The sequence below is a fragment of the Canis lupus genome, chromosome 3, assembly GCF_011100685.1.
Source record: "Canis lupus familiaris isolate Mischka breed German Shepherd chromosome 3, alternate assembly UU_Cfam_GSD_1.0, whole genome shotgun sequence".
Lineage (NCBI taxonomy): Eukaryota > Metazoa > Chordata > Mammalia > Carnivora > Canidae > Canis > Canis lupus.
In genome coordinates, this window is record NC_049224.1 from 38,816,250 (window position 1) to 38,840,700 (window position 24,451).

At 45.9% G+C, this 24,451-nt stretch overlaps 1 protein-coding gene across 5 annotated transcripts in view; it reads right to left on the bottom strand.

Moving 5' to 3' along the window:
- The window catches only part of FAM189A1 (family with sequence similarity 189 member A1), a 452,536-nt gene that overhangs the window by 14,095 nt on the left and 413,990 nt on the right, over positions 1–24,451 (bottom strand). For all 5 annotated transcript variants that reach the window (XM_038532624.1, XM_038532623.1, XM_038532625.1 and 2 more), the window contains 3 exons: positions 16,334–16,441; positions 7,352–7,512; positions 6,596–6,731 (listed from right to left, as the gene is read on the bottom strand). In XM_038532624.1, the coding sequence (XP_038388552.1) occupies positions 6,596–6,731; positions 7,352–7,512; positions 16,334–16,441 (405 nt within the window). The remainder of the gene's footprint in view (positions 1–6,595; positions 6,732–7,351; positions 7,513–16,333; positions 16,442–24,451) is intronic.

Here is a 24,451-nt window from a genome sequence, read left to right on the forward strand (position 1 = left end):
GTTTGGCGGGCAAGAACTGCACCTGTGGTGAAGACCCATAGCCACCTAACTGTTCCCTTTGATCCCACTTATGTGTGATATTGCACACACCGTGTTCCCTCCTCAGCACGCCCATCCTGCTGGAGAGGGTGGGGGAAGTCGGGGGAGGAGGAATCACGTGGCTACCAGTGCACACCTGCTTTTTCACAGAAGTCGCTATATGCCTACAAATGATGTTGGACATCTCTGTTGAGAATATTCTAAATCACACAAAAAAAGAACAATGCCCTCAAGGTTCATTTCCTTCCAGGCTCCGTCCTGACTCTTAAATTTTTATTTATTTTTATTTTTTTTTATTTTGCAGGGATGGGTTGTCAGTTGGACACTCAAGGTCCAGAGAAGCGCTGCTGGTAATAAAGAAATATAAATAAAACAAGAAAAATAAAAGGCCCAGCAGGACAAGGTCGGGAGGAAATTGGATTCATTTCATATTTTGCAGAAGCGGCACTGGCTTCCCTCTGGCTCCTGGTCAAATCTGGTTTTGAGAGGAGATGGCTCCTGGCAGCATATCTATCATGTCTTGTAAGCGGGGTGTCAAGGGTTTAATTTGAATTTGGCCCTCCTCGATGGCCAAGGCCACCTTGCCACACGAAAGCCGCAGAGGTAATAGCTGTGCAGTTCACATGGCATTTTCCATTAAATATAAAGGCAGCGGAGAAGGGGGAGAAGAAATATATTTATAGCACAGAATTTTAGTTGAAATTTGAATTTAGCAACAAAGGCTTACAACATAGCTCTTGCAGGAGAGGGCCGCTGAGAGGTGAGGCTGTGCATGTGGCTTCACATGGGACACTCAGGGAGGCTGCATTTACTTATTCCCAGACACACTGTGTTGACCAGTTGTTGGAATTAAAAAAGTCAGTTTGGGGGGTGCCTGGGTGGATCAGTTGGTTAAGCATAAGACTCTTGATTTCACCTCAGGTCATGATCTCGGGGTCATGAGATCGAGCTCTGCTTTGGGCTCCATGCTGGGTGTGGAGCCTGCTGATGATTCTCTCTCTCTTCCTCTCTCTCTCTGCCTCTCCCCTCCAGCTCATCTCTTTCTCTCTCCCTCTCATAAATAAAAAATTAAAGTCAGTTGGAATTTTGGCAAATAAGCTAAGTCTCCTCACCTCCCTTTCTTTTAGGAAGCTCTATAGCTAAGACACTCGCATGCAAATTCTGCCTACTACTATTTCTGGAGTAAATTTCCCATTCCTGGGTTGGGTCAACCAGGTAGTGTCAGAGTTATAAAAAGCTGTTCTTTGGGGGCAACTGTCTGCAATCACAGAAAATGTGAATTAAGATTTTAGGCTAGTTTCTCAAGGCAATCTTCAGAGCAGCTTCGCTTTGCAGATGTTTAAGTGTAAAAATAATTGCATTCAAAACTATAAATTCTAACTTTTAGGACCTGTGGTTGGCTGTACCTTGGCCACCTCCAGTGCCTTTCTCACAATTTCTAGTCCCGCATCTCGGGTTTCCCTCCTGCCTGCCAGACGGCCACCAAATTAAAATTCCTAAAGCACCACTGGATCACGTCAACTCCAAATGCCAACGTCTTCAAAGGCACTGCTAGGGTCTGACATCCAAGGTCATAAAATCTGTACCCAAATCATTTCAGTGAACATCCTTCATTACCTTACGTTCCCCAACCAGGCTCCATGTTGACCCATCACCGTGTCTTTGCCGAGGCTGTACCGTGATGACCTTGCCTGTTATTCACACGCCCAATCCCGCTCCACCTGTCAAGGCTGGTTCTTCCCCTGAAGCCGGGAGAAGTTTCTTAGAGTTTGTCCCGTCATCATGCCAAACTGTTAGTTCCATGAGGAGGGGATCCTGTTCAGCTCATGGTTCTGTATCCCACAGATCACGGCACAGTCTTTCGTGATCCCTGGAATGCAAGTCCCATCATCCACGTAGGAATATCAAACTGGCAAAATCTCAGGAACTTTCCTGCTATAGAAAGGAAGGCACTTCGTTTCATCTTGTCCTGCAGTTGTAGTCTTAAGCCATGGGAAAGAAAAGGATATTGCAAATGAAGTCAGAATGCAACATGCATGTGGCCAATCCAGCAGAGCGAATGGGTCAAAAGCAATGTGCTGAGCCAAGGGGTGCTTTTCCTTCCTGCATAAAAAAATCCCTCCCAGATGCACGGCCTCCTGCCCCTCTACAAGGCCTGCATAATGCACATTCTGCTTTTCTGTCTTCCTCTCTTTATCCAGACCTGTACTGAGAGGCGATTTCCATGACATTTGTCCATAAGGGGAAGTAATTAACCCCCCCCCCCCGCGCCCCCTGGGAGAGAGGATGGTGCTGTAAAGGGGGGGAAGCTCCTTGCTGTCCTCAGATGGGAGGGCTGCCCCAGAGGAGGGGGCAGCTGGCCAGCGCAGCCTTCCCTCTGTGCACGGGAATGAGTTTCATTGACTTCCAGACTTCCAGAGGTGTCTGTGGAATTGAAAAGTGCTGCCAGACCACGGGGTCCAAGAGAATGGGCCTCCCCTGGAGGGGAGGATGGCAGTGGCCCCTGAATCACCAGATCCTCCCCCCTCCCCAGGAGGGCCAGCCCAGAGAAGGGCCATGCAGACACACATTGCTTCTGCAGATGGTGCTACACAAGGCGCTTGTAAGCTGGCGGTTTCTGAGTCAACGCACTAGGAGACAGGCCTTCCTCCTCCCTGATGATTTTATCATTAAAATGATGTGAAAGAAATCTCCATTTAAAGAGTTCTCAATAGTTCTGGAGAATGGTGTCATATGAGACCCAGTATTATCCTCCCACATACGAACGGTCCCCAACGTACGATGGTTCGACTTAGGATTTTTCAATTTTACGATGGTGCAAATGCGGTTAACACATTCATTACAAAGAAACTGTAGTTTGAATTTTGACTGTTAATTTTTTCCCCCAGGCTAGCAATCTGGGGCAAGATCCTTTCCTGTGATGCTGGGCAGAGGCAGGGGCCCCAGCTCCCTTTCAGCCACTCAGTCACCAGGGTAAACAACCACAGAACTCACAACTATTTTGTACCATAACCATCCTGTTCCTCACTTCCAGGACAGTGTTCAAGAAATTACATGAGATAGCCAACACTTTATTATAAAATAGGCTTTGTATGAGATGGTTGTGCTCAACTGTAGGCTAAAGTAAGTGTTCTGAGCACATGTCAGGAGGCCTGGGATAAGCTATGATGCTCGGTAGGTTAGGGGTATTAAGGATATCTTCAAATTATGTGGGTTTCTCAGGTTATAACCCCATCATAAGTCAAGGAAGAATTGTATTCTATGCTCCAGAGAAAAAAGAGTAAACCAGCGATAAAACACTCATCAATATCCTTCTGGTGTGAAACTGTGGGGTGGTGCATCAAACGTCACACCCAAATCCAGAGGCCACTTTCCAGGACCTGGGGTCCTTGACAGGATGGAGAAGGACGTTCCACAATCTCATCATTAGGACTGCTGTTGGGGGGTTCTCGCCATCAAGATCCAGAAGCAAAGGGCTCTGAGAAGTCCTGCTGCTCTCCAGAGAGTAGTGGGCACATAATCACTCATCCTTCCATGGCATTCTCTCTGCTGGAAATGGGAGTAACAACTCACAAAAGGGAGGATGGAGAGGCAGGCCCAGGTTGGCCCCCAGCATGGATCTGGAATTCTGATGGCCTCTAGCAGCAGGTGGAAGGGTGAGAGCAGAGCTCCTTCTTCTTCCCAAGGCAGCCGTGGAGAAGCACACCTCTGTGGGCTTGCTAGGGGTCTCCAGGCCTGTCTACTGCCCTGCCTGGTGCCCCTGCTGGTTACAGGGCAGAGCTGACCATCTGATGCTCCGTCAGCCTTCCCCTCCTACCTTCGATAGGCTTCCCTCCCTGACCCTGGCTCAGCTGGTCCCATCCTCTGGGCCCTTCCACATCTCCTTGGTAAGCCCTCATGCCCTAAGGCCAACGTCCTTCTAACTATCTCCTAACTTCTCTCCTCCTTGCCAAAGTGTCTCCCCAGAAGAGCAGCATAGCAGCAGAGCTGGGACTTGGTAGGAAGGCAAATTCTTTACAGGATTCTCCTTCCCAATCCTGACTCAGAAACTCTGGGGGTGGGCTCAGGCCATCTGCATTTGATTGACAAGCCTGGGAGGCCCTCTGGAGTCCAAAAACTACCAGCCCACACCCTTGCTACACCTCGTGGCCCACCCCCTCCTCTAGCCAGTGCCAGCACCTGCTCCACTGCCCCACTGCAGCTGCTCCTGCTGAAGCTGAAGGAATGCTGCTTTCACCGGCATTCTGTGGATGGTGAGCCAGAGGCACCCGGGTCAGCCCTCCACAGCCTCTGGGCACCACCTGACCCGTCCCTTCCTGAAGCGCTGTGTCTGTTAGTCCAGGCCCTCGAGGACCCCCTCTGTGCTCTATTGACTCTGCAGCCTGTCCTGTTCCTCGAGCACTCAAAGTATTGTCATTCTGTAGTGGTCTCCCACCCCTTCCTGGTTCCCCGGAATTCAGTGACCGCCTCTGTGGCCAACCCGGAGCTCTCCAAGGCCACAAGCTAGAGATCCAATTACCCTGTGGACACCTGCTTGAGAGGTCCTGATGACCCCTGAATCCAATGAGCTGCCTTGAGCAGGTCACCCTCTACCCAGATCACATTCATGTCAGACATCCTGAGCAGCTTTCTGTTTTGAGGACACGCATGCTGTGCTGCCCCTCTTTCTGAGCCTTGCCACCTGCCACAACCCGCTCGGCCTGAGCCCTCAGCTCACAGAGGCTCCCTGGACCCCCCAAATATGAATTGGATGCCCCTGCCCAGTGCCCTCCAGCAGGACAGAGGGCTCCCTCAGAGTCCTTATGACTCTCTTTACAGGACACAGTTTTCATTGGCAATACTGATTTGAAATACTTTTATCATTAAGAGGAAAATAAATCACTTCAGAATGGCAGAACTCTTCACTCAGCTTTTTACGAAATTCAAGAGAAATCCAATTACTGTGCGTTTGAAAACGAGATTTTGCAGGCATGCCTCTCGCTAATAAATCCCCCCAACCCCCGGACCGGCAGCTCCCATGCATCTGTTTCTACTGTGGGCAGAAAAAAGGTCAAGAGTCCCTGGCCGAGTCCCGCTCTGCTGTCTGCAGCCTAATGAGCTGGTCCAGGATGCTCCAGGGCAAGAGCAGGAGAGAAGGCCCTTGACTGTCGCCTGTGCAAGGGTGAGCAGTCCCGCCCAGGTGACCCTCAAGGACAATCCTTCTTGCAACAAATGTGTGGCCAACATCCCGCTGGGCCTAGAGGTAGGCACATCTTGCCTTCTCTTCCAGTCCCACAACTGTCCAGCCTGCAGAATGTCCTCTCCCTTGGGGATGCGATCATCTTCAGAGGCTTGCGGACGCTAAGTCTGATCAGTCATCATGCAAAAGTTTCTCCACCCACAGACGTCCCTGTGGGCCAGGAGCTCCGGAGTGGGTGGCTCGGGAAAGGATGGGCACGTCTCCTGGCCTTCTCACTCACCACGTGGGCCCAGGATGTCAGAGGACATTAGAAGGTCTACGCCAAGTCTGAGGCCTGCACCCCTTCCTGGCAGGTGGCTTAGGGTGCTGCTGAGAAGTCCCAAGGTATGTGGGTGCAGACGGGCTCCGGAGAGTGCTGTGATGCCCTTCAGTTGCTCCTGGTCCTGGTCTTGCCTACTCTCTCCTCTGCCCCGCGCTCAGATCTCAGAACTCGCTGCAGCCTTTGCCTTGGCAGGATTTCTCAGTTCCCTAAATGTGCCCCTTCTCTGCTTATCTGCTGTGCTCCTCACATGCGCCCCCAACCCTGTGGCCTTCCCGCAGCCAGTCCTGCACTCGGGTGCTGTGTGAACTTTTCAGTGTTGCCATCTCTCTGCCCTGGCTAGTGGCCTTCGATATGCCGGAGTGACAACTGTGATGATAACGGTCACGATGACAATGGTACCATAAAACGGGCAACTGACTTTTGGTAAAACCTGCTCTGTGTCAAGTGCTGTGCTGGATCCATTGCTATATGCTTGGTACTATTATGATCCCCATTTTACAGACGAGGAAACTGAGATCTGCCAACACATCCCCAGCACATGCCCACTGTGGGTCAGGAACCCCAAGGTGGTGGGAGGGCTTGGCTCCCCCGGCTCAGAGAAGGCCTACTACACCCACCTGGTGGCTCTGGCACCTCCCTGGCCTACAGCTGCCAGGCATCAGGCAGGACTAGGGATCCTGGACTGGTGTCTCACCTCCCCCGTGGACAATGACAGAGGCACGGAGCTGAAATAGGCCGGGGTGCCCTGGGTATGTGGTTCACGGCCTGAGCTCTATCCCCAGGGTCTCTGCTCCCAGGTTTCAACCTGCACCAGCTCCTTCTGCACTGTGTCCCCAGATATACCACCAGCCGGTGTGAGGCTCAGGTGCATCTGAAAGATGCTGCAGGGGAACAGCACAAATATTGGGTTGGCATCCTGAGGCCTGGGGTGGGATTTCTGCAGGTTCTACTCTCTGAGCCTGCTGCCTCCTGTCCACAAAACCACAGAGAGAAATACAAACGCAAAGAGTGGGCCTTATTATAGAGCAGTGGCTTGTCTGGGGCTGAGGTCTCACCTGGCTGGCGGTGGTCGGGCCCACCACGGCCTCGTAGGGCGGGGGGAGCTCGGCAGGATAGAGCAGGCCGGGGCTGTTGATGGCAACATCATACAAAGTGCTGAATGGAGAGGGAGCAAAGTCCAAGTGGAGGCCCCTGAAAAGGCAGAACCATGACACTGTCGCTCCCAGGAGAAGGAGCCTGAACTGCTGACATTTCTCTTAAAAGCAATCAGACCATCACTCGTCAGGGTTTTCCCTGGTCAAATACTCATTGTGTTTTTGAAATAAAAGGCTCATTCGCTAGGCAGTTTTACCTTTTGGCTTTTTTGTTTTGTTTTGTTTCTTCTTTTTTCCTGGAGAGATATTGACATTTTCAATAAACTCTCTGGCCCTGTCCATTAAAATTAAAATAATCATAGAGCCGATTAAATGTTTAATTAAATTTTACAGGTCATGTTAATGACCATAACTCAATGGCACTTTTGCATTTCAAGAGAACATAACAGAGCCGCTCTTGTCGGGCTAGTTTTGCTTTTTGTGTTTTTCTCACTGCAGTGAGAGCCAGAGAAACGCTCTCTCTCTAGGCCAGGGCTCTCTCGCCGGGCACCGTTCATGCTCTACTCTCTAATCAAATACGCCTTTCAGATGTCCCCTCTCCTCGGCTCAACTGCCCCAGTGCAAACAAGCACGGCTATCGCCAATTCCACATCCTGGACTGCTTCTACCTTCCTTGCGTCCCTGAGGGTCGCTGCCACCATCAGTGGCAAGACCCACCTGTGGGTCTCAGCGGTGGGCGTGCAGGTGTACTCTGGCGGGTAATAGGGCGGAGGTGGGAGCGGGGGGATGAACTCATCGAAATCCAGGGTCTGGTGGAGCACGGTGCCATGGGGGGTCACGCAGGCCGGGCTGGCGGAATGCGCCCTTTGTGGAAGGAACTAGAAAACAGAGAGATCCAGAGTTATTCGGGATATCTTGTGTGGCTTGTGTCTAATTAAGCTGATTACACATAAGCTTTAATGGTCTGTTCAGAACTTATGTAATTTAAACCATCGGGCTATGACAGCGAAACACACGCTTCAAAATGATGGCTCCATGAGGAATGCCTCGCCCCCAAACTCCTTCCTTAGGCTTTGTTTCTTGCACTGCTACACAGAATGCCTCCGTTCTCAGGAGAAATACAGTCTGGGGAGTCTTTAATTCTATTCCCACCCTGAAATCTTTCTCTTCAGATTATACTACTCAAAGCCTGTGGGTCAAAAGGGTGCCTGATATCCATAAATTCAGATAGCCCTTCCCAAAGTGCATTCGTGAGAAAACACCAGACCCTCCAGATGTTCATCTCCAACCCCTGTCAAATTCCTACAGTGAAAGAAATTTGGGAAATGCTACAGATCGTTCTCCCCTCTTGGAGCCCTATAACACATGTTAGTGTGTTAAAAGCCCTGAGAAGGTCTGTATTTAAAAAAAAATCTGTTTAACCCATTCACAGAACATTTCTCAAATATTTCATTATGGGTCCCTTTGGACACATAGGACGAATGAATACTTCTCGATCCTAGGATTCATAAACTTGGTAAAATACTTTTCCCTCAGGAAAAGAAACCATGAGCTCCAGAACATTCTGGGTGCAACCTTAAAGCCAAGATGCTGCTTGAGCAAACAGGTAAAATAGCTTAAACAAAAAGAACCCCACCTCTGCCTAGTTTTCCATTTCTGCCCATGGGAAGCACTGGCCAATAACTTCCCATCCTCTGGTCACTGTTCCCCAGAGGTTACCTGTGGCATGGAGATGTCTGAGCCATTCCTCTATTTCCAATTAATACCTCACTGTGGGTGCCTGCCGGTGCAGGAAGACTCTGTGCTACTCGAACGCTAGGACCTCCCACCGCATGGAGGGTGAGGGATGGGTGAGACAATCAACTATACATGGCCGAGCAAGGACAATTCCGCTAGTAAACAAGCTCTCCAAGCACTGTGCAGGGATCTGGAGTCGACAAAGGGTTAATAAAGATGACTCTTGAATGGTTCTGAAAATTGGTAGGATTTCAACAGGTGGGCTTACAAGAAGGTATGCCAGGCTCAAGAAGAACAGGTGAGCTGATGAAACGTGTTTAAGAAAAGCAAATTTATATAAGACTCTAGAAGTTAATTCTTAATTCTGGAGGCACTGGGGAGCCATGGAGGGTGCTAGAGCCAGGGAGTAGCACTATTAAAGCTGCATGGTAGGACGTGCCTTCTGGCAGCAGTGGGTAGGGTGGTCTGGACTTGATAAGAGTCTGGGTTGGTAGGACATTTTTGCACAAGCATGAGTGAGGTCATGATCATGAATGTGATCAAATGCCATGAATTTATCATGCTCTGGATTAACAGAGAAAGAATAGTGACCTGTCTACACACATAACACATCGGATTGAAATTGTCTCTTCTGGGCTTTCTTAGCACACAGAGCACGTTCCTTGCCTTTTCAGCAGGCCTGAGCCATGGCTTTGTTTAATTATGTGAAACAGAGGTGAGTCAGTGGTTATGAGCTGAATGTGTGTCTATCGTCCTCTGCCTGGGAAAGCTGTTGGCCCTGATGCTTATTGCCTAAAGCAGAGCAGTTAGGACAAGGCCAAATGTCCTTGAGATCTAATAGGGACATATTTTGAATTAGTCTCTATCAGAAATTAGAAAAATCAATAGCACACTCAAGCATGAAATGCAAAAGCCAAAATGCTTTCCTATTACACATACAATCCCACCAGGAATGGGAATAACAAGCATTTTCAAGGAGAGAGGTGTGGCGCTCCAGATGATCCTATTAGCAGGTTTAAATTTGTAGATGCTGCCACACACCAGAGGTTTTTTAAGGGCTAAATGACAGGTTTAACCACTTCTGCTCTAAACTCCAGATCACCTTTCCAGTGGTGTGTTGGCTCCATCTTTGGGGAAGCAACTCAAGACTCAGCTTGCTGCAAACTGTCCTATTCACCTAGGTTTCTCAGCCTTCCCAGGCAGAAGCCTGCAAGTGACACTTGACATACACCCCCCCGCCCCCCGCCATCAATATCTCTCTGATGAGGTGGGGTCTGTCTCTAAGCCCAAGGTCACTGCTCCGAATGGCTCTGAGATGCTAGGGCTGGAAGTCTGCAAACCACGTGGCTCAGACTCCCGGGTCAGTTGGTTCCCTGTTGGGCTCTGCCACCAGGGGGCGTTAGAGGGAGCCTGGAAGAAGAGAGCTCCTGTTCTCCACTCCTACCCCTGTGTTCCACCCTAAGGGGTGGAAGCTGCCTCCATGGATGTGCATCCTGTGTATGTTCTCTCTTCCTGGATGTTCCCCACCTCCCTTTCACCTGGCAACCTCCTAGTCATCCTTCAGGAGCTGGCAGGAATGCCCCCGGCCAGCCCACTCACCACACACTTCATGCTCTCACATCTGCAAAGGAGTGGCCAGGCGCAATAAGCCTGCATCGGGCTGTGGTGGGTGGAAAAGTGGCTCTGAATTGTCACTTCTTTCCCAGGTGGGTCACCTGCAACTGCCCCGGTTGTCCCCGTGGAGTGGAGTGGTGCTGGTACCTGGCTGAGGTGCCCACACACCTGATGCAAGCATCATGCTGCCCAGCGCTTGTCATCCACAATCGAGGAGTGCTTTAGCCCCTCCTCATCTGTCTACTCAGCAGAGGGAACCCCAACATGGATGTGCACTGTCCTTCCAGGTGCACTGGAACCAGGGTGGAGGGCTGGGGTACCACCTGGCCTAGGGCATCTTCCCAAGGCCCATCGACAGATACCCTTAAATTTGGTTCTATAAGAACAGCGGGTCTGCTGGGGGTGCGAGGAGGTGAGTGGGCTTGGGTGACCCTGGCTGACCACTGAGGGCCCATGAGACTGTGATCACATTTCTGGTCCCTTTGAGTCTCGATCCTCCTCCCTGACCCCACCTGGCCTGACAGGTCACACTGGGAAACACCACTTCTCAGTCAGAGACCCAGATGGCAGACTTGTGTGGCTTAAACAAAGGACCAGATCACTGGTATGAGCTCTGCAGCCCTAATGCCTCCATCTCCTGTCACAGGGGCTGGTGGGGGAGTAAGGGATGGAGGGCAGGACAAGGGGCTAGAATTTCCAGGAACTCTTTTGGGTTCTGGGCTGCCTTTTCTCCTCTGGGCAGGCCTGCCAGCCTCCTTTTACATCCCTCCCCAGGCTCCCGACCAGCCCCTCACACCCTCCGGCTTCCCTACCACACTCTAGCTACTGAATAATCACCCACATCTTTGAGATTTCCCATAAGGACTAAGAAATACAGGGCAATAGCCCTCTTCCTCTACCCTTCCCGAGACTTGGCAGAAATACTCTAATATTACTACAGGAGAAGTTTTCTTAATCGACTTTTCATCGCCAACCGACCGGATGAACTGGGTTTCCCCTCCCGGTACAGACCCTGCAGTCCTGCTTGTCCGAGGCACACTGCTGCTCTCTGGTCCTGCCAGGACACCAGGCATGCCAGGTGCCTTCCCTGTCTACCCGGGGCACAGGGGTGCATTTCTGAACAGCTAAAGGCCAGTTTAATTACTGCTGTAATTCATCATGACATGAATGCAGGCGAGAGAACTTGCTTGTTCTATGAGAACCCAGTAGAATGCTTTGGAAAGACTTGACAAAGGACAGCCACTGAGCAGAAAGTGCTGCCAAGCTGGGTCCTGGCCAGGCAGCTATAAGGGAGTGGACAAGAGTCATAAAACATCCAGGGGAGACCTGCATTCTGCTCACTTTGCAGGTCTCTCACTCCAATTTAAAGGAACTGAATCTGGAAATCACAGATGGTGCAACTTTTATGAAGTTTATACAAGAAATACAACTTGAAACACCAAGACATAGACCCACAATTGAACAGAAGATCTTGGCCCCAAATCAAAACCCTGGTGGACAGAGGCTCATCTGCATATTTAAAGTCAAAATGTTTGCAGCAAATTCGTTTCACTGTTAGGACTGTCTGCTGTAACTAGCCTTTAAGATATAGGGGGCGCCTGGGTGGATTGGTCAGTTAAGCATCTAACTCTTGATTTCGGCTCAGGGTGGTGAGATCCAGCCGTGAGTCAAGTTCCACATTCAGTGTGGGTCTGCTTGAGAGTCTCTCTCTCCTCCTCTCCCTCTGCCACCCCCCCAAAAATAAATAAATAAAATCTAAAAAAAAAAAAAGATTAATCTGATACTTAGTTCTAGTCTGATAGATAAATAGCACCTACTAGGCAGAGATGTTTCTGTTAAACCCAGACCTCAAGGAAGATCACTGTGGGTCCAAGGAGGGCCAGTCTCTGTGGGGCACTGGGGTGAGCTGGAGAGGTGAAAATACTGGTAAATCTGAGTGATTCTGGGAATTCCAGAAGGTGGTGTTACAACCACCCTTGACCCTTTGCTAGTTCCATGGGCAAAGACCACAGCAAGCATGTCTGGGAAAGGCGTGGCACTCTGCACTTTCTGGAGGCGTTCTGCTTTACAGGGCGTATGACTAGTGTTGAGAACATAAATGACAATAATAAAAGATGAAGTTCACAAGCAAGTGCCTAATGGAGGCACATGTAATAGCAAATGATGTCCCTTAAAGTGGCTGGCAATAAAGTTCATGAGGAAGAAAGAGCTACATGAAAAAATGGGAAAAATGAAATTACGCTCAAGGAATAAAACTAAAAATGTGAGATTAGAGACACAGAGGTAAAAGCTTTCTCCACGAAACTATTAATAAACTGAATTTTATAATCAGTCGCCTTTTGCCACTATTTCCCAAACATATTAGAGTACTTCAGCCTTATAAATTCTGATGCTAGACATCAAACTTTGCATCTCATGTATACATGCATTCATGAATAAGTTTCAAAAATGGTTAATTATCCCAAGATGTGAATCCCCAGAAGTAAGGAGGAATTATGGGTTCCCCTGGAGCCAGACTAAGGCCCTCACTGTGAGTCAGTCTGCTGTCTGGAGTGCCTCGTAGCCTTTGGTGCCTAAACGACAATAATGAGAATTATCTTGCTTCCTGTTTCTGTTTTTGGAGTAGAGCTGGAACTTAATGGTACTTGTGAAACAACATGTATGCAGACACCTCCTATATTTTTAAAAAGTTGTAACCCAACCCCTACTAATTGTCTCACTCACATCAAAATTGACAGCAATATATCTAGGGACCCTTTTTCACCAAATCTTCCCAAAGCACTTTTTTTTTTGGTTAAGCAATGATCTTTTTTGCATTCACATTTCATTGGCTTATGTAGCACTACAGTATGTACTCACAAGCCAAATACCACTGGCCTAGACTGGTTTGGGGACAGCTACAATTGTCCCTTGGAAAACTTGTGACCCAACTGCTGGGAGCAGAGCTGGCATGTGGGTGAACCCCAGAAGCAGCCAGTAGGTGGCTGTGCCATGAGGAGTGGGCAGGGCACATTACGGGTGGGATAGAGAACCGTGGCCACTGAGCCAGTGGGTTTAGCATAAGTAGACCAAGAGAGCTAGGACTGTATGTGCAAGGAGCTTCTGGTAGCACCATCTGCACAGGCCTAAACAAAACCAAAATCAAAACCCAGAAACGATTCAAGCACCCACACATAGAGAAGTGGCCAATTGATTGACATTACATCCATGGTACAGATCAATGTTGACATGAAGACATTTCTGTGTATATTGACATAGAGGACATCTGTGATAGTTTCAGGTTATAAAGTCAAGTTTCAGAGTGATATAAATGGCGTGATTCCATGTAGTTAAAAGGAAGACAACAAGGGGCAGCTGGGTGGCTCAGTCATTTAAGCATCTGCCTTTGGCTCAGATCATGATCCCGGGGTCCTGGGATGGAGCCCTGTGTTGGCTCCTAACTCAGCAGGGACTCTGCTTCTTCCTTCCCCCTTGCTTGTGCTCATGCTGTCTCTCCCAAATAAATTAATATTTAAAAACAAAAAAAGGAAGACATAAGGGAAGAATGGAGGGAAGGAGGGACAAGGAATATAGATTATTTGTTTATGTTAATATAAACCTAAGAAATCAAGAAAGAAATGGAAGGATTCGCTGTAAACTTTCCTCAGGAGTATGAGGTGGGAGAAGGTAGGTTATTAACTTTGTCTATGTATCTCTCTATTTTTCTTGTTTCAGTGATCATATATTACTTCTTTAATTAAGCAGTCTAATGAAGTGAAGTCAGAAAATTAAAGTCAAGTCAAATTAAAGCTGGAAAAAGAGGAGAAGACTTTTCTAAAAAATTAAAAAGAACTTGTGAGGCATGCTCATGAATAACTCAATTCCAGGTTCCATCCCTCGGGTCGAACCATAAGCCCCTGGGCCTCCCCTCTTCTCCTTTTTCCCAGATGCGGCCTGTGTGGCCAGCCTTGCCCAGCCTCTGACCCATGTGGTAAAAGCCAACCTCCTCCACGTGGCCAGCAGGGTTTTTCAAAGCCCATGCACATGTACTATCTGATTCCTCCCTCAGCGGCCCCATGAGGACAGCAAAGTATGAACAGTCTTACATAGAGCAGAGAAAACTGGGATAAATAGGCAGTGACATGCCCCAAGGTCACTCACTGGTCCCACAAGGCACCATGGTCATGTGCCACTAGTTCCCTTTTGACTCCCCGGAGATGCTGCAGGTCAGCGGCACAGCCAGGGACTCAGAAGGAGAGCAGAGCCTTGTCTGGTCCCGTAACCCCTGGTAGCAAAGGGAAAAGGACTCACCAGCAGGGATTTAACAAATTTCTACTTCCACGCTAGGGGCTAGAAGCAAAGTTACCCTTGAATACCCAGCAAGAGAAAAACCAGAGGTCCTGATGGTGGCTGTGTTCATTATGACAAGACCTCACTTCCCTATGGTGTTTTATAGTTGACAGTAGATCAAGGACCATGGCACTCATGGTCATGGCTGCAGGAGATTCCCAATAACAAACCAATACTCCCCCCGCATTTAAGAGTCAAATAGGTCACACTTCTTGAATGTTCACCAGGTATGCCATTAGGTCCTCTTTGGAGGTGAGGAAACCAAGGCTCCGGTAGGTGTGGTGACACATCTAGAGTCACTTGCTTCATATGCAGAAGAGGTGGAACTCTGACCCAGACGTAGCTGATTCCAGGACCACTCAGGTGCCGCATGGTGGAATGACAGCATGACCCTGCATCGATGTTATTGCTGTATATGCCATCACAGCCACCGTACACCTGATTTGGATTTAGTTGGTAATTTTCACTCTAATGCTTCAAACCAGGGAAGGCAAACTTTTACACTGATAGCCCTTTGGTTCTGTTAGTTTGGTCAAATTGGTGTGGTATTTACAAATCAATAGTAAAATGTGCGGAGGTGAGTAGAACCCCACAGTACTTAACCTTTCCTTTATACAACACACCAGAGAAAATCACCAACATGAGGCCTCGGTGAGCGAGGCCAAAAGTTCATCACAGCTGAATAACTGTTTAATTAGATCCCTTTCAGAAAACTGCCACCTCTCAGAAAGGTCAGCCTGGCTGTGACAGCTGTGTAGATATACACTGGGACAAAGAGGCGGACGTTGCATATGATTAGAGCCAATGAATTTTTAACATCTTGGTAATGATGCTCTCTGGCCCTGTAACTTGATGAACTGATGTATTGCCATGGGGTGGATAAGAAAGAGCAAATAAAACAGCCTACTACAAGAATAACTTGCTTTTTCTTTTATGAGATGCCTAAGACACTGAGAGGGAAGCAGGATAGGTCTTGAAGAAGCAAAAAGAGAGAGACAGAGACAGAGATGAAGACAGAGACAGACACACAGATGATTCTACCCTTAGCACCGGAGAACGTATCTTCCAGTTTCTGGTTTTTGTAATGTTTTTAGTGGTAATATACTGTACAGTGGGCTGCGTTTCATTCACATCCAAATAATGAAGAGCCTTCATTATTTATTAAGCGTGTACTTATAAATGTATATTAATAAGCGTGTGACCCTTGGTTCTATTCTCATTTCTCCCCCGTGGGAGCAGCGGTTCTTAGACTGTAAGACCCTGGTGGGGGGGCGGTGGGTAGTGTCAAATGATGGCCAGCTAGTGACTCCGCCACTAAATTATGAGCTCAGGGTTAATTAGCAAATCTAAAAAGCACAGATGAGCAGTTTTTCAATTTGAAAGGAACTCATTTTCTAAAAAACCCTCCTTTATTAAAAGAAAATTCTGAAGCTTGAGGAAGCACTTTGCTCTGGAGATTCTGGGCCCAGAGGGTGTCTAGGGCTATAGGATTGTTACTAAAATTACTCAAAGGCACACACAAGGAGCCATCCAGAGGACCAAGAGGGTGGCAGGACTCTATTAACATGCAACTCCAACAATGCCTAAAAGAAATACATTAGTGGCACCAAATGTACAGGTTCTCAGCATGAGGTGACTGCCAAGCACCATGGACTCTCAGGGCCCATTACCCTTGGGACTTCTGGTTGGAAGCTACAAGTGTCTACTCTCCATTGCTTGCTTTCTTTTTTCTTTCTTTCTTTCTTTCTTTCTTTCTTTCTTTCTTTCTTTCTTTCTTTCTTTCTTTCTTTCTTTCTTTCTTTCTTTCTTATTGTATTTACTCATGAGAGACACACAAAGAGAGAGGCAGACACAGGCAGAGGGAGAAACAGGCTCTCTGCAGAGACCCTGATGCTGGACTCAATCCCAAGAGCCCAGGATCATGACCTGAGCCAAAGGCAGATGATCAACCACTGAGCCACCCAAGTGCCCCCTCTCCATTGGTTTCAAAGTAGCTTGGGAAGGAAGGGGCCCACTCACCATCTGCAGGACATCGGAAGAGACCATCTGCATGCAGCACATGGCTGTGGCCAACGCGCACACGATGGTGGAGAGGACATTGAGGGCACACACGCTGAAGAGGAGATCCTGTGAGAGAAAAATGCAGCAGAATGTCAGTCTCATCTGACAACATGGCAGATCCTTAGCATTTCCATCAAGGTCTGGAATGAGTGTGGCCAAATGCCATCCACTCCACGTAGGTTTTTCTTTTGTAGACTTTTGTTCTTTTTTTTTTTTTTTTTAATAATCAAAACTGGCCTTTAACAGAGACACATTTGTTATCCTTCTACAGTGCTGATCAAATTATTCTTAGATACTAAATGATGTATTTCACACTTTCAATCACTACCAGGCACTCACTGTCTGAGAAAATCTTGAAATCATCAACATTTCAGTGGGTGGGCTATCTTTGGCAATTAAAATGTAACTCAAAATTTTGAAGAGTTTAGTAAAATGCCAAGCTTTTTAATTAAACTTTTAAAAAAAGATTTTATTTATTATTCATGAGAGAGACACAGAGAGAGGCAGAGACACAGGCAGAGGGAGAAGCAGGCTCCCTTTGGGGAGCCTGATGTGGGACTCGATCCCAGGACTCTGGGATCACGACCTGAGAGATGATCAGCCACTGAGCAACCCAGACATCCCTTAATTAAACTTTTTACCTTGAAGTACCAGTAGATTCACAGGCAGGTGTAAGAAATAATACAGAGAAGTCCTGCCTAGCCTTTGTTCAGTTTCCTCCATGGTAGCATCTTACAAAACTACAGTAAAATATCATGACCAGGACTGACAACTGATGTAGTCAAGATCTAGAACATTTCTATCACCACAAGGATCCCCACCCCACGATGACCTTTCAGAACACACGTACCTCTCTCCCCATCCTTCAGCTCCATCTCTCATTCCCAAACCCTATTAACCGTTAGTCTGGTCTCCATTTTTATAATTTTGTCCTTTCAAGAATGGTACACGAGTGGAATCGTACAGCACATAACCTTTCAAAACTGGCTTCTTTCACTCAGCATAATTCCATCAAGATTCATCCACTCTGTTCCATGTGATCATTCCTTTTTATTGTTGAGCAGTATTCCATTGTGGATATACCACAGTTTGCTTACTAGGGCATCATGTGAGAAATATCTGTGTTGTTTTCAGTTTGGGGCTGTTACAAATAAAGCTGACATGAATGTTTGTGGGCAGGTCTTTGTGTCAACCTAAGTTTTTACTTCCCTGGGAAAAATGTCCAACAGTACAATTGCTGGGTCAGATGGTAATTGAATGCTTAGTTTTGTAAGAAACTGCCAAATTGTTTTCCAGAGTGGCTGAATCATATTACTTTCCTACAGAAATGTATGAATGATCCAGTTTCTCTGTTTCCTTGCCCACATTTGGTATCACTATTTTTATTTTAGCCATTCTGATAAGTGTGCAATGATATACCATGATATACCATGTCTTTTTAATGGCTGAATAATATCCCATTGTGTATATATACACCACATCTTCTTTATCTATTCATCTGTCAGTGAAAATTGGGCTGCTTCCATAATTTGGCTATTGTAAACAATGCTGCTATAAACATAGGGATACATGTATCCCTCTGAATTAGTGTTTTACATTTTTTGGGTAAATACCCAGTAGTGCAATTACTGGATCATTGGGGTAGTTCTATTTTTAACTTTTTGAGACACCCCCATACTGCTTTCCAGAGTGGCTGTGCCAGTTGGCATTCCTACCAAAAGTGCAAGAGGGTTCCTTTCTCTCCACATCCTCACCAACATTTATTGTTTTTTTGTGTTTTTGATTTTAGCCATTCTGATATGTGTGGGGTGGTATCTCACTGCAGTTTTGATGTGCTTGAAATGTATTTCTTAAATAATAATACTTCAAAGTTAAAATCCTCCTTGATCTGAGGCTACAGAATGGATGTTGTATTGATAGGCCTGAAAACAACATTAATTTCATTGTATGTCCATCAGAATCAGTCTGTATTTTGAATCTTTGAAGCCAGGCATTGACTTTTCCTTTCCAGCTACAAACATCCTAGATGGATGGCATCTTCTTCCAAAATGAGGTTATTTTGCCGACATTGAAAATCTACTGTTGAGTGTAGCCACCTTCATTAACTTAGATCTTCTGGATAACTAGTTGCAGCTTCTACATCAGCACTTGCCATTTCACCTTGCACTTTGATGTTATGGAGATGGCTCTCTCCCTTAAACCTCAAGAAGTAACTGCTACTAGCTTCAAACTTTCCTTCTGAGCTTCCTCCCTCTCTCAGCCTTTGTAGAACTGAAGAGAGATAGGGCCTTGCTTTGGATTAGGCTTTTGTTTAAGGGAATATTGTGGCTGGCTTGATCCTCTTTCCAGACCACTACACTTTCTCCCCATCAACAATAAGATTCACTTTCTTAACATTCATGTGTTTACTGGAATAGCATTTTTAATTTCCTTCAAGAACTTTTCTTTTGTATTCACAAATTGGATAGCTGGTGCAAAAGGCCTAGCTTTTGGCCTATCAGAGCTTTCAACACGCCCTTTTCACTAAGCTTAATCATCGCTAGCTTTTAGGTTAAAGTGAGAGACATCCAATTTGTCCCTTCACTTGAACACTTAGAGGCTGTTGTAGGGTTATTAGTTGGCCTAATTTCAACATTGTTGTCTCTCAGGAAGCAAGGAGACTCAAGGACAGAGAGTGAGCTACAGAATGGCTAGCCAGTGGAGTGGTCAGAATACATATAATATTGATCAATTAAGTTCACCATCCTATACATGGGCATGGTCTGTGATGCCCCGAAACAATCATAATAGTAGTATCAGAGATCACTCCTCACTGGCCACCATAACAAATATAATAACAATGAAAGTTTGAAATACTATGAGAATTGCCAAAATATGAAAGAGATATGAAATGAGGAAATGTTGTTGGAAAAACGTTGCCAATAGATTTGCTCAAAGCAAACCTTCAATTTGTAAAAACGCAGTATCTGAGAAGTACAATAAAATGAAGCACAGTAAAACAAGGTATTCCTGTAATGATATCTCCTCCAATCTAATCTTATTCATACAAAAATGTACAAAATACTGTACATACTCAAAAAGCTATCAGGAAAAAAATGGATCTTTCACCTAAAAGACAATGGTATTAATGAGGCTAGTTTCAATGATCGAATCAAGGGGTTGACAAATCCTCAAGAGAAAATATACTCATTGTATTTCCTCATGGAATGCTTGATATATGCACTAGGTGTGTGTCCAAATGACCTTTTGGTCTGAGAGCATTCCCAGTGGTTTTACTCATATATACATGAAATGTATTCTTATCTATACCATCCTTTAAGAAAGTTCCCCAATCGCCTGTAAATTATTGTGATCACACCTTTGTGCAACCCCTTTCCCTGCTCATTTGCTCTCAAAGCTGCCTTGTAAAATAGCCAAAAGGAGGATGATAATGATAATATTATAGGGGACAAAATTAACATACCATGTTTAAACACATCCCCAATGTTAAATCATTCAATGACAATGTGAAGAGAGAGAACTGAATCTTGTTTGTAAGATTTGTTAGGCAGAAGAGAGAAGAGTTTGGTCTAGGGCTAAGTATTCCCCATTCCTGAGGTAAGAGTGTTCTGGGCCCTCTGAACAATGTGGGAACAGGTGCTACTCTCAGGCCTGCACCAATTTCTAAACCTTTTTCTGTGATTCTTTTTTACGATTCCAATAGTTTCTTCATATGCATGGGCTAATCAATATTCGATTGACTACTCCAGGGGGATCCTCTGAAAATCTCAAAATTCTCTTCCCTCCACTACTCTTGTCCTGGGAACTCTAGTCCCCAGGCCTTAGTCTCCCTAATTTTCTTAGCTCTATGTCTCCAACTCTGGGAGTCTGCAGGGATCCTCCTGAGATCCCCTATGACCTGGAGACTTCGAGGCTATAAGCTGGGGCCCCTTGAGGGCTTACCTCATTTGTTGACCATATTTCAGGATCACTATCCTTATTGCCTGGTGTGTCTTCACATTTTGTCTCTTTTGGTTTTTCTTGGCTGGGACCGTGGGGAGTCACTTCACAGGTGGGAGACTAAATCCAGTCCTTATAATTCCATCTTGGTCAGAAGCTCTTGGTGGCTTTTTTAGTATTCATTTCCTAAGTGGTTGCAGCAGGACTTAGACAGCTGCCTTAAGTTCTTGTGCAACATTACTATGGCCATCCCGAGTGTCCTCCCTGCCCCTGTAGCCACTAAGGATGGAGCAGGGTGGGAGCTCAGTTGTGGAAGAATACATGCACAGATGTGGTTGGAGAGAGGCTAAGGAGCTTGGATTTTATTCTCTAAGTGATGCGATACCTCTGAAGATGTGTTGATGTTGGGAAAGAGATAATACAAGCTATTTTCACAAATGATTGAGACACCTTTTGTAGGGCCAACTGCAGAAGCTGGGATGTAACAGGTGCTCAGTAAACATGTGTTGAAATGAGAGGGTGGAAACATGGGGGTGAGCACATTGCCACTGCAGCAGAAGGGTGAAACCAGAGCATGTGGAGGAAACATGGAGACTGGGAGTCTTAGAATGACTATGAAGCTGAAATCAACAGGGCATGGCCACTGGTTGGGGACAGACCAGCATGAGGGAGAAGAATGAGAGTAGGAGATGATTCTGAGGCATATATTGAGAATGGGAGCCTGATGCTAGCAGTGTGCCAGGGGCCTGTGGGAAAGAGGCAGTCTTTGAAGAATAACCAGTGTGATCTGGGACACATAAAGCTAGTTGCCAGGGACCTGCCCAGAGAGATGTTCATGATCAGTTAGAAAGGTGGGCCTGGAGCTCATGATGAAGATCAGGACAGGAGATGCAGGCTAGGTGTCATCCCTACAGAATCAATATGTGTCTTCCTCTGTGGGTACCCTTTGATATATCTGATGACCTGGGGTTTACTCATTCCCTCTTCCAGATCCACCAGACTGCAGGGCATTAGGGTGCTTCAGACTCCCCAGAGAAGAGGGCATTTCTGGATGAAATTGCCATTATCACCTTAAAGATACACCAGAGATAACCTGAGATAGTATGTAGAAATCTTATGTATATACATATATATATCATATATATATATGACCCCCTGATATATATATCAGGGGGTAATTTTAAAAACTAGAACCAATATAGTGACAGCTCATAATGTACCATAACCAAAAATATAATCAATGCCTTAATTTTGTCCTCAATCTAAAAATTTCAACTTTATTGACCATATATTCCACTGTTCTTAAAAGAAATGCCCTTCGGAAAAGAATATTAACTTTATATATACTCTCATTTGCAACCAAATAAAACCTCTCAAAAACCCCCCACAAATCACATCCTTTTTTTGAATATGCATCATGAGGCAAACACCGCTTTATGTCTCATGGAGTGTATTCATTTGAAACACACACCAAAAAAGACTTTTTTTCTTCTTCTTCCAGTTGTTAAAATGCTTGGCTCCCCGCCCCCCCCCCCCCCCCCCGATAATGGCACAACACCTGGAATTATGCTTATGTGTTTCTTTGGAATTCTCTTTCTGGCTTAAATAATACCTTTACTTCTGCCCTTTGACAGCTTTATCAGAGATTCCTCCACAAGCACTGAAATCCATGTTCTATAAAATATTTTTATAAGGTCATTCAAAATGGCAAGTGTGAAAACAAGGCATGTCTTCACTGTGGATGCTAAGTTTCGCTGCCAGCCACTGTGCATACTCATTCCAATAAAATTTGCCCAGAGGACAAATGGTCTTACGTTCATTTCTATTAGCTCCCTGACCATTTGTCCCCCTACATATTTCTTTTCTTTCTTTGAATTAAAAAAGAGATCCCATAGGAGACCATTATCAGCCACAGCATAAAAATTAAGTGAGGAGACCATAGCTAACAGTAATTTTATGTCTGTTATAATTAAGGGATGGGAGTTGGGCTATATCAGAATTATCCTATTGAAGCTTATTAATTACTCAATGCAGGGATGTCTATCTTAGAGGGTCTTTCATGGTAGGAATGGGACTCAAATGTGGAAAAACTGGATGTTAGAAAAGGTGGATGGAAGTGTAGGGCAGTATGACCAGAGAAACTATGCTATCCCCATCCTGCTCTGTGTTCCAGGTGGGTAGGGCCATGCTCGGTAACTTCCAGGGCTTAGAATCTCCTGTATGGAAGCATAAGGTACACTCGCAATTGGGTTGTTCTGCTCTGAGCATAAAGCAAATACATTAAGACTTCAAAACTCTGCACAAGTAGTTCTCATGTCACCAGCTTGAACGCAAGCATCCTCTGTGGGTCTTTTCCATCTGTCCCCTGCTCCCGAATCCCAGGCCTGTCCAGTTCAGGCCTTCATTCACACCTACATTCCTGGACAACCTACCCCAGCTTCCCAACTGCTCTCTACCTCTTCTGACCCACCCTACCCAGGTGGAGTATTCTCTAATTGCAGTCCTTTCTTATGTGACTTTGCCTCTTGAATCCACATGTGACTCCAGTTTCAAGGTCCAGGTTGAATCTCATTTCCCCCAGGGTCTTCTTCTCCAACAGCCGATATCCCAAAGAATTTTTCCTCCTTTGAAGCCCCAGGATGACCTGCACCATGTATTCTTCATTGCACTGTGATGTTAGACATTGGCCATGGACTGTTACCTGACATTGCATGCAGATCTGCATTGGGAGGAGCAATCTGCCAAGGACCCTGAGCATACCTGTAAACTCCTGCTGCGCTTGCCGAGAAGAGAAACCTAGACTGCTCATTACCCCACTCATTTCCCAGGGTTGGGTTTGCAAGAAGCAACCTTGAGGAAGGAGGTATCCTTAACCTTAGACAAAGTGTAGGCTTATTACAAATGCAGCAAATTCTCCAGGCTCAGGGCTTCTCTCCCATAATGCAGTCTCACTGCGTGTGCAGGCATTCATGATGGGCCCTTTGCAATTGTCCCAAGAGACTTGAGGGCCACAGGGAACTGACACAAACCAACATGAAGTTCTGGCAGTTGCTTTTGCCATGAGTAATAGAATCCTTTGTCTCTGAGTCAGGGGTCTCATGTCTTCTGCCTGAGAAGTGACAGTAAGTGCAATAGGCTACTTTGTTAGCTTGAGAGCAAGTACAATCTCAGACCCTGCATAGTTCCTGACAGTATATTTCCATTTTAATTTTGAGAGGACAGCAAGAACAGAGACCCAGTCTTCTGTTATTATTTATAATGGAATACCTCACTCAAAATAAGCGACTGGTAAACACTTGTTTGAAAATGTACAGGATGTTTCATTGTTCTTTTCTGAGTTTTAAGAGAAGACTGGAAGGAAATGAGATGCTGAATTTCTAAATTTCCAACCACACACACAGAAAAATTCACCATCACCCAAGTAAATTCATGGATAAGCAAAGACTCTGAATAAGAACTCTCATTGGTAGTATGATGTGTGTGTGTGTGTGTGTGTGTGTGTGTGTGTGTAAAATTTGTGACTTCTCTTTTCCATAAAATTTTTCAAGTGATGAGCACATCTTGGAATAGATCCCAGGCCATTTAATTTGTCTCTGTAGAAAGCAGTTCTTGCAGACAGCAGTCTTCGTGGCTGGCTTGAATACTGATCTTACAAATGGAGCTAAAATTAGGCTCATATAGAAAAGGTGAGTGATTTACGAAGGAACTTGTGAAAGTTATTTCCAGATGCAAACATTCTACTTAGGATCCCTACAAATTTAAGTGAAATTTGGTCTTGCTTTGGCCTCTTGAGCATCATCAATAACACAAATGCTACTAGAAGAGGACAGGTTTGCTTCTCATACAATATGTGCTGTTTGTTCAATCACACTTTTAACTTTGAGCAAGGACTCAGGGGAGATTTACACTCCCCACAATGGTGCAGAACTGCACCTTATTTGGTAATCCAAAACCTGTTCTTTGCCCCCTGAAGCATTAGCTTTTGGTTTCTAGTTGGTGGATATAAATTGCTTAGATAACTATATAAGTAACAGTAATTCACAGACTAATTATTTTCTTGTAATTCTATCAAGTTTTAACATCAAGAAAACAATTTGCCATGTTCCTGAAATTCAAGAAAGGGTAATCAGGTAAAAA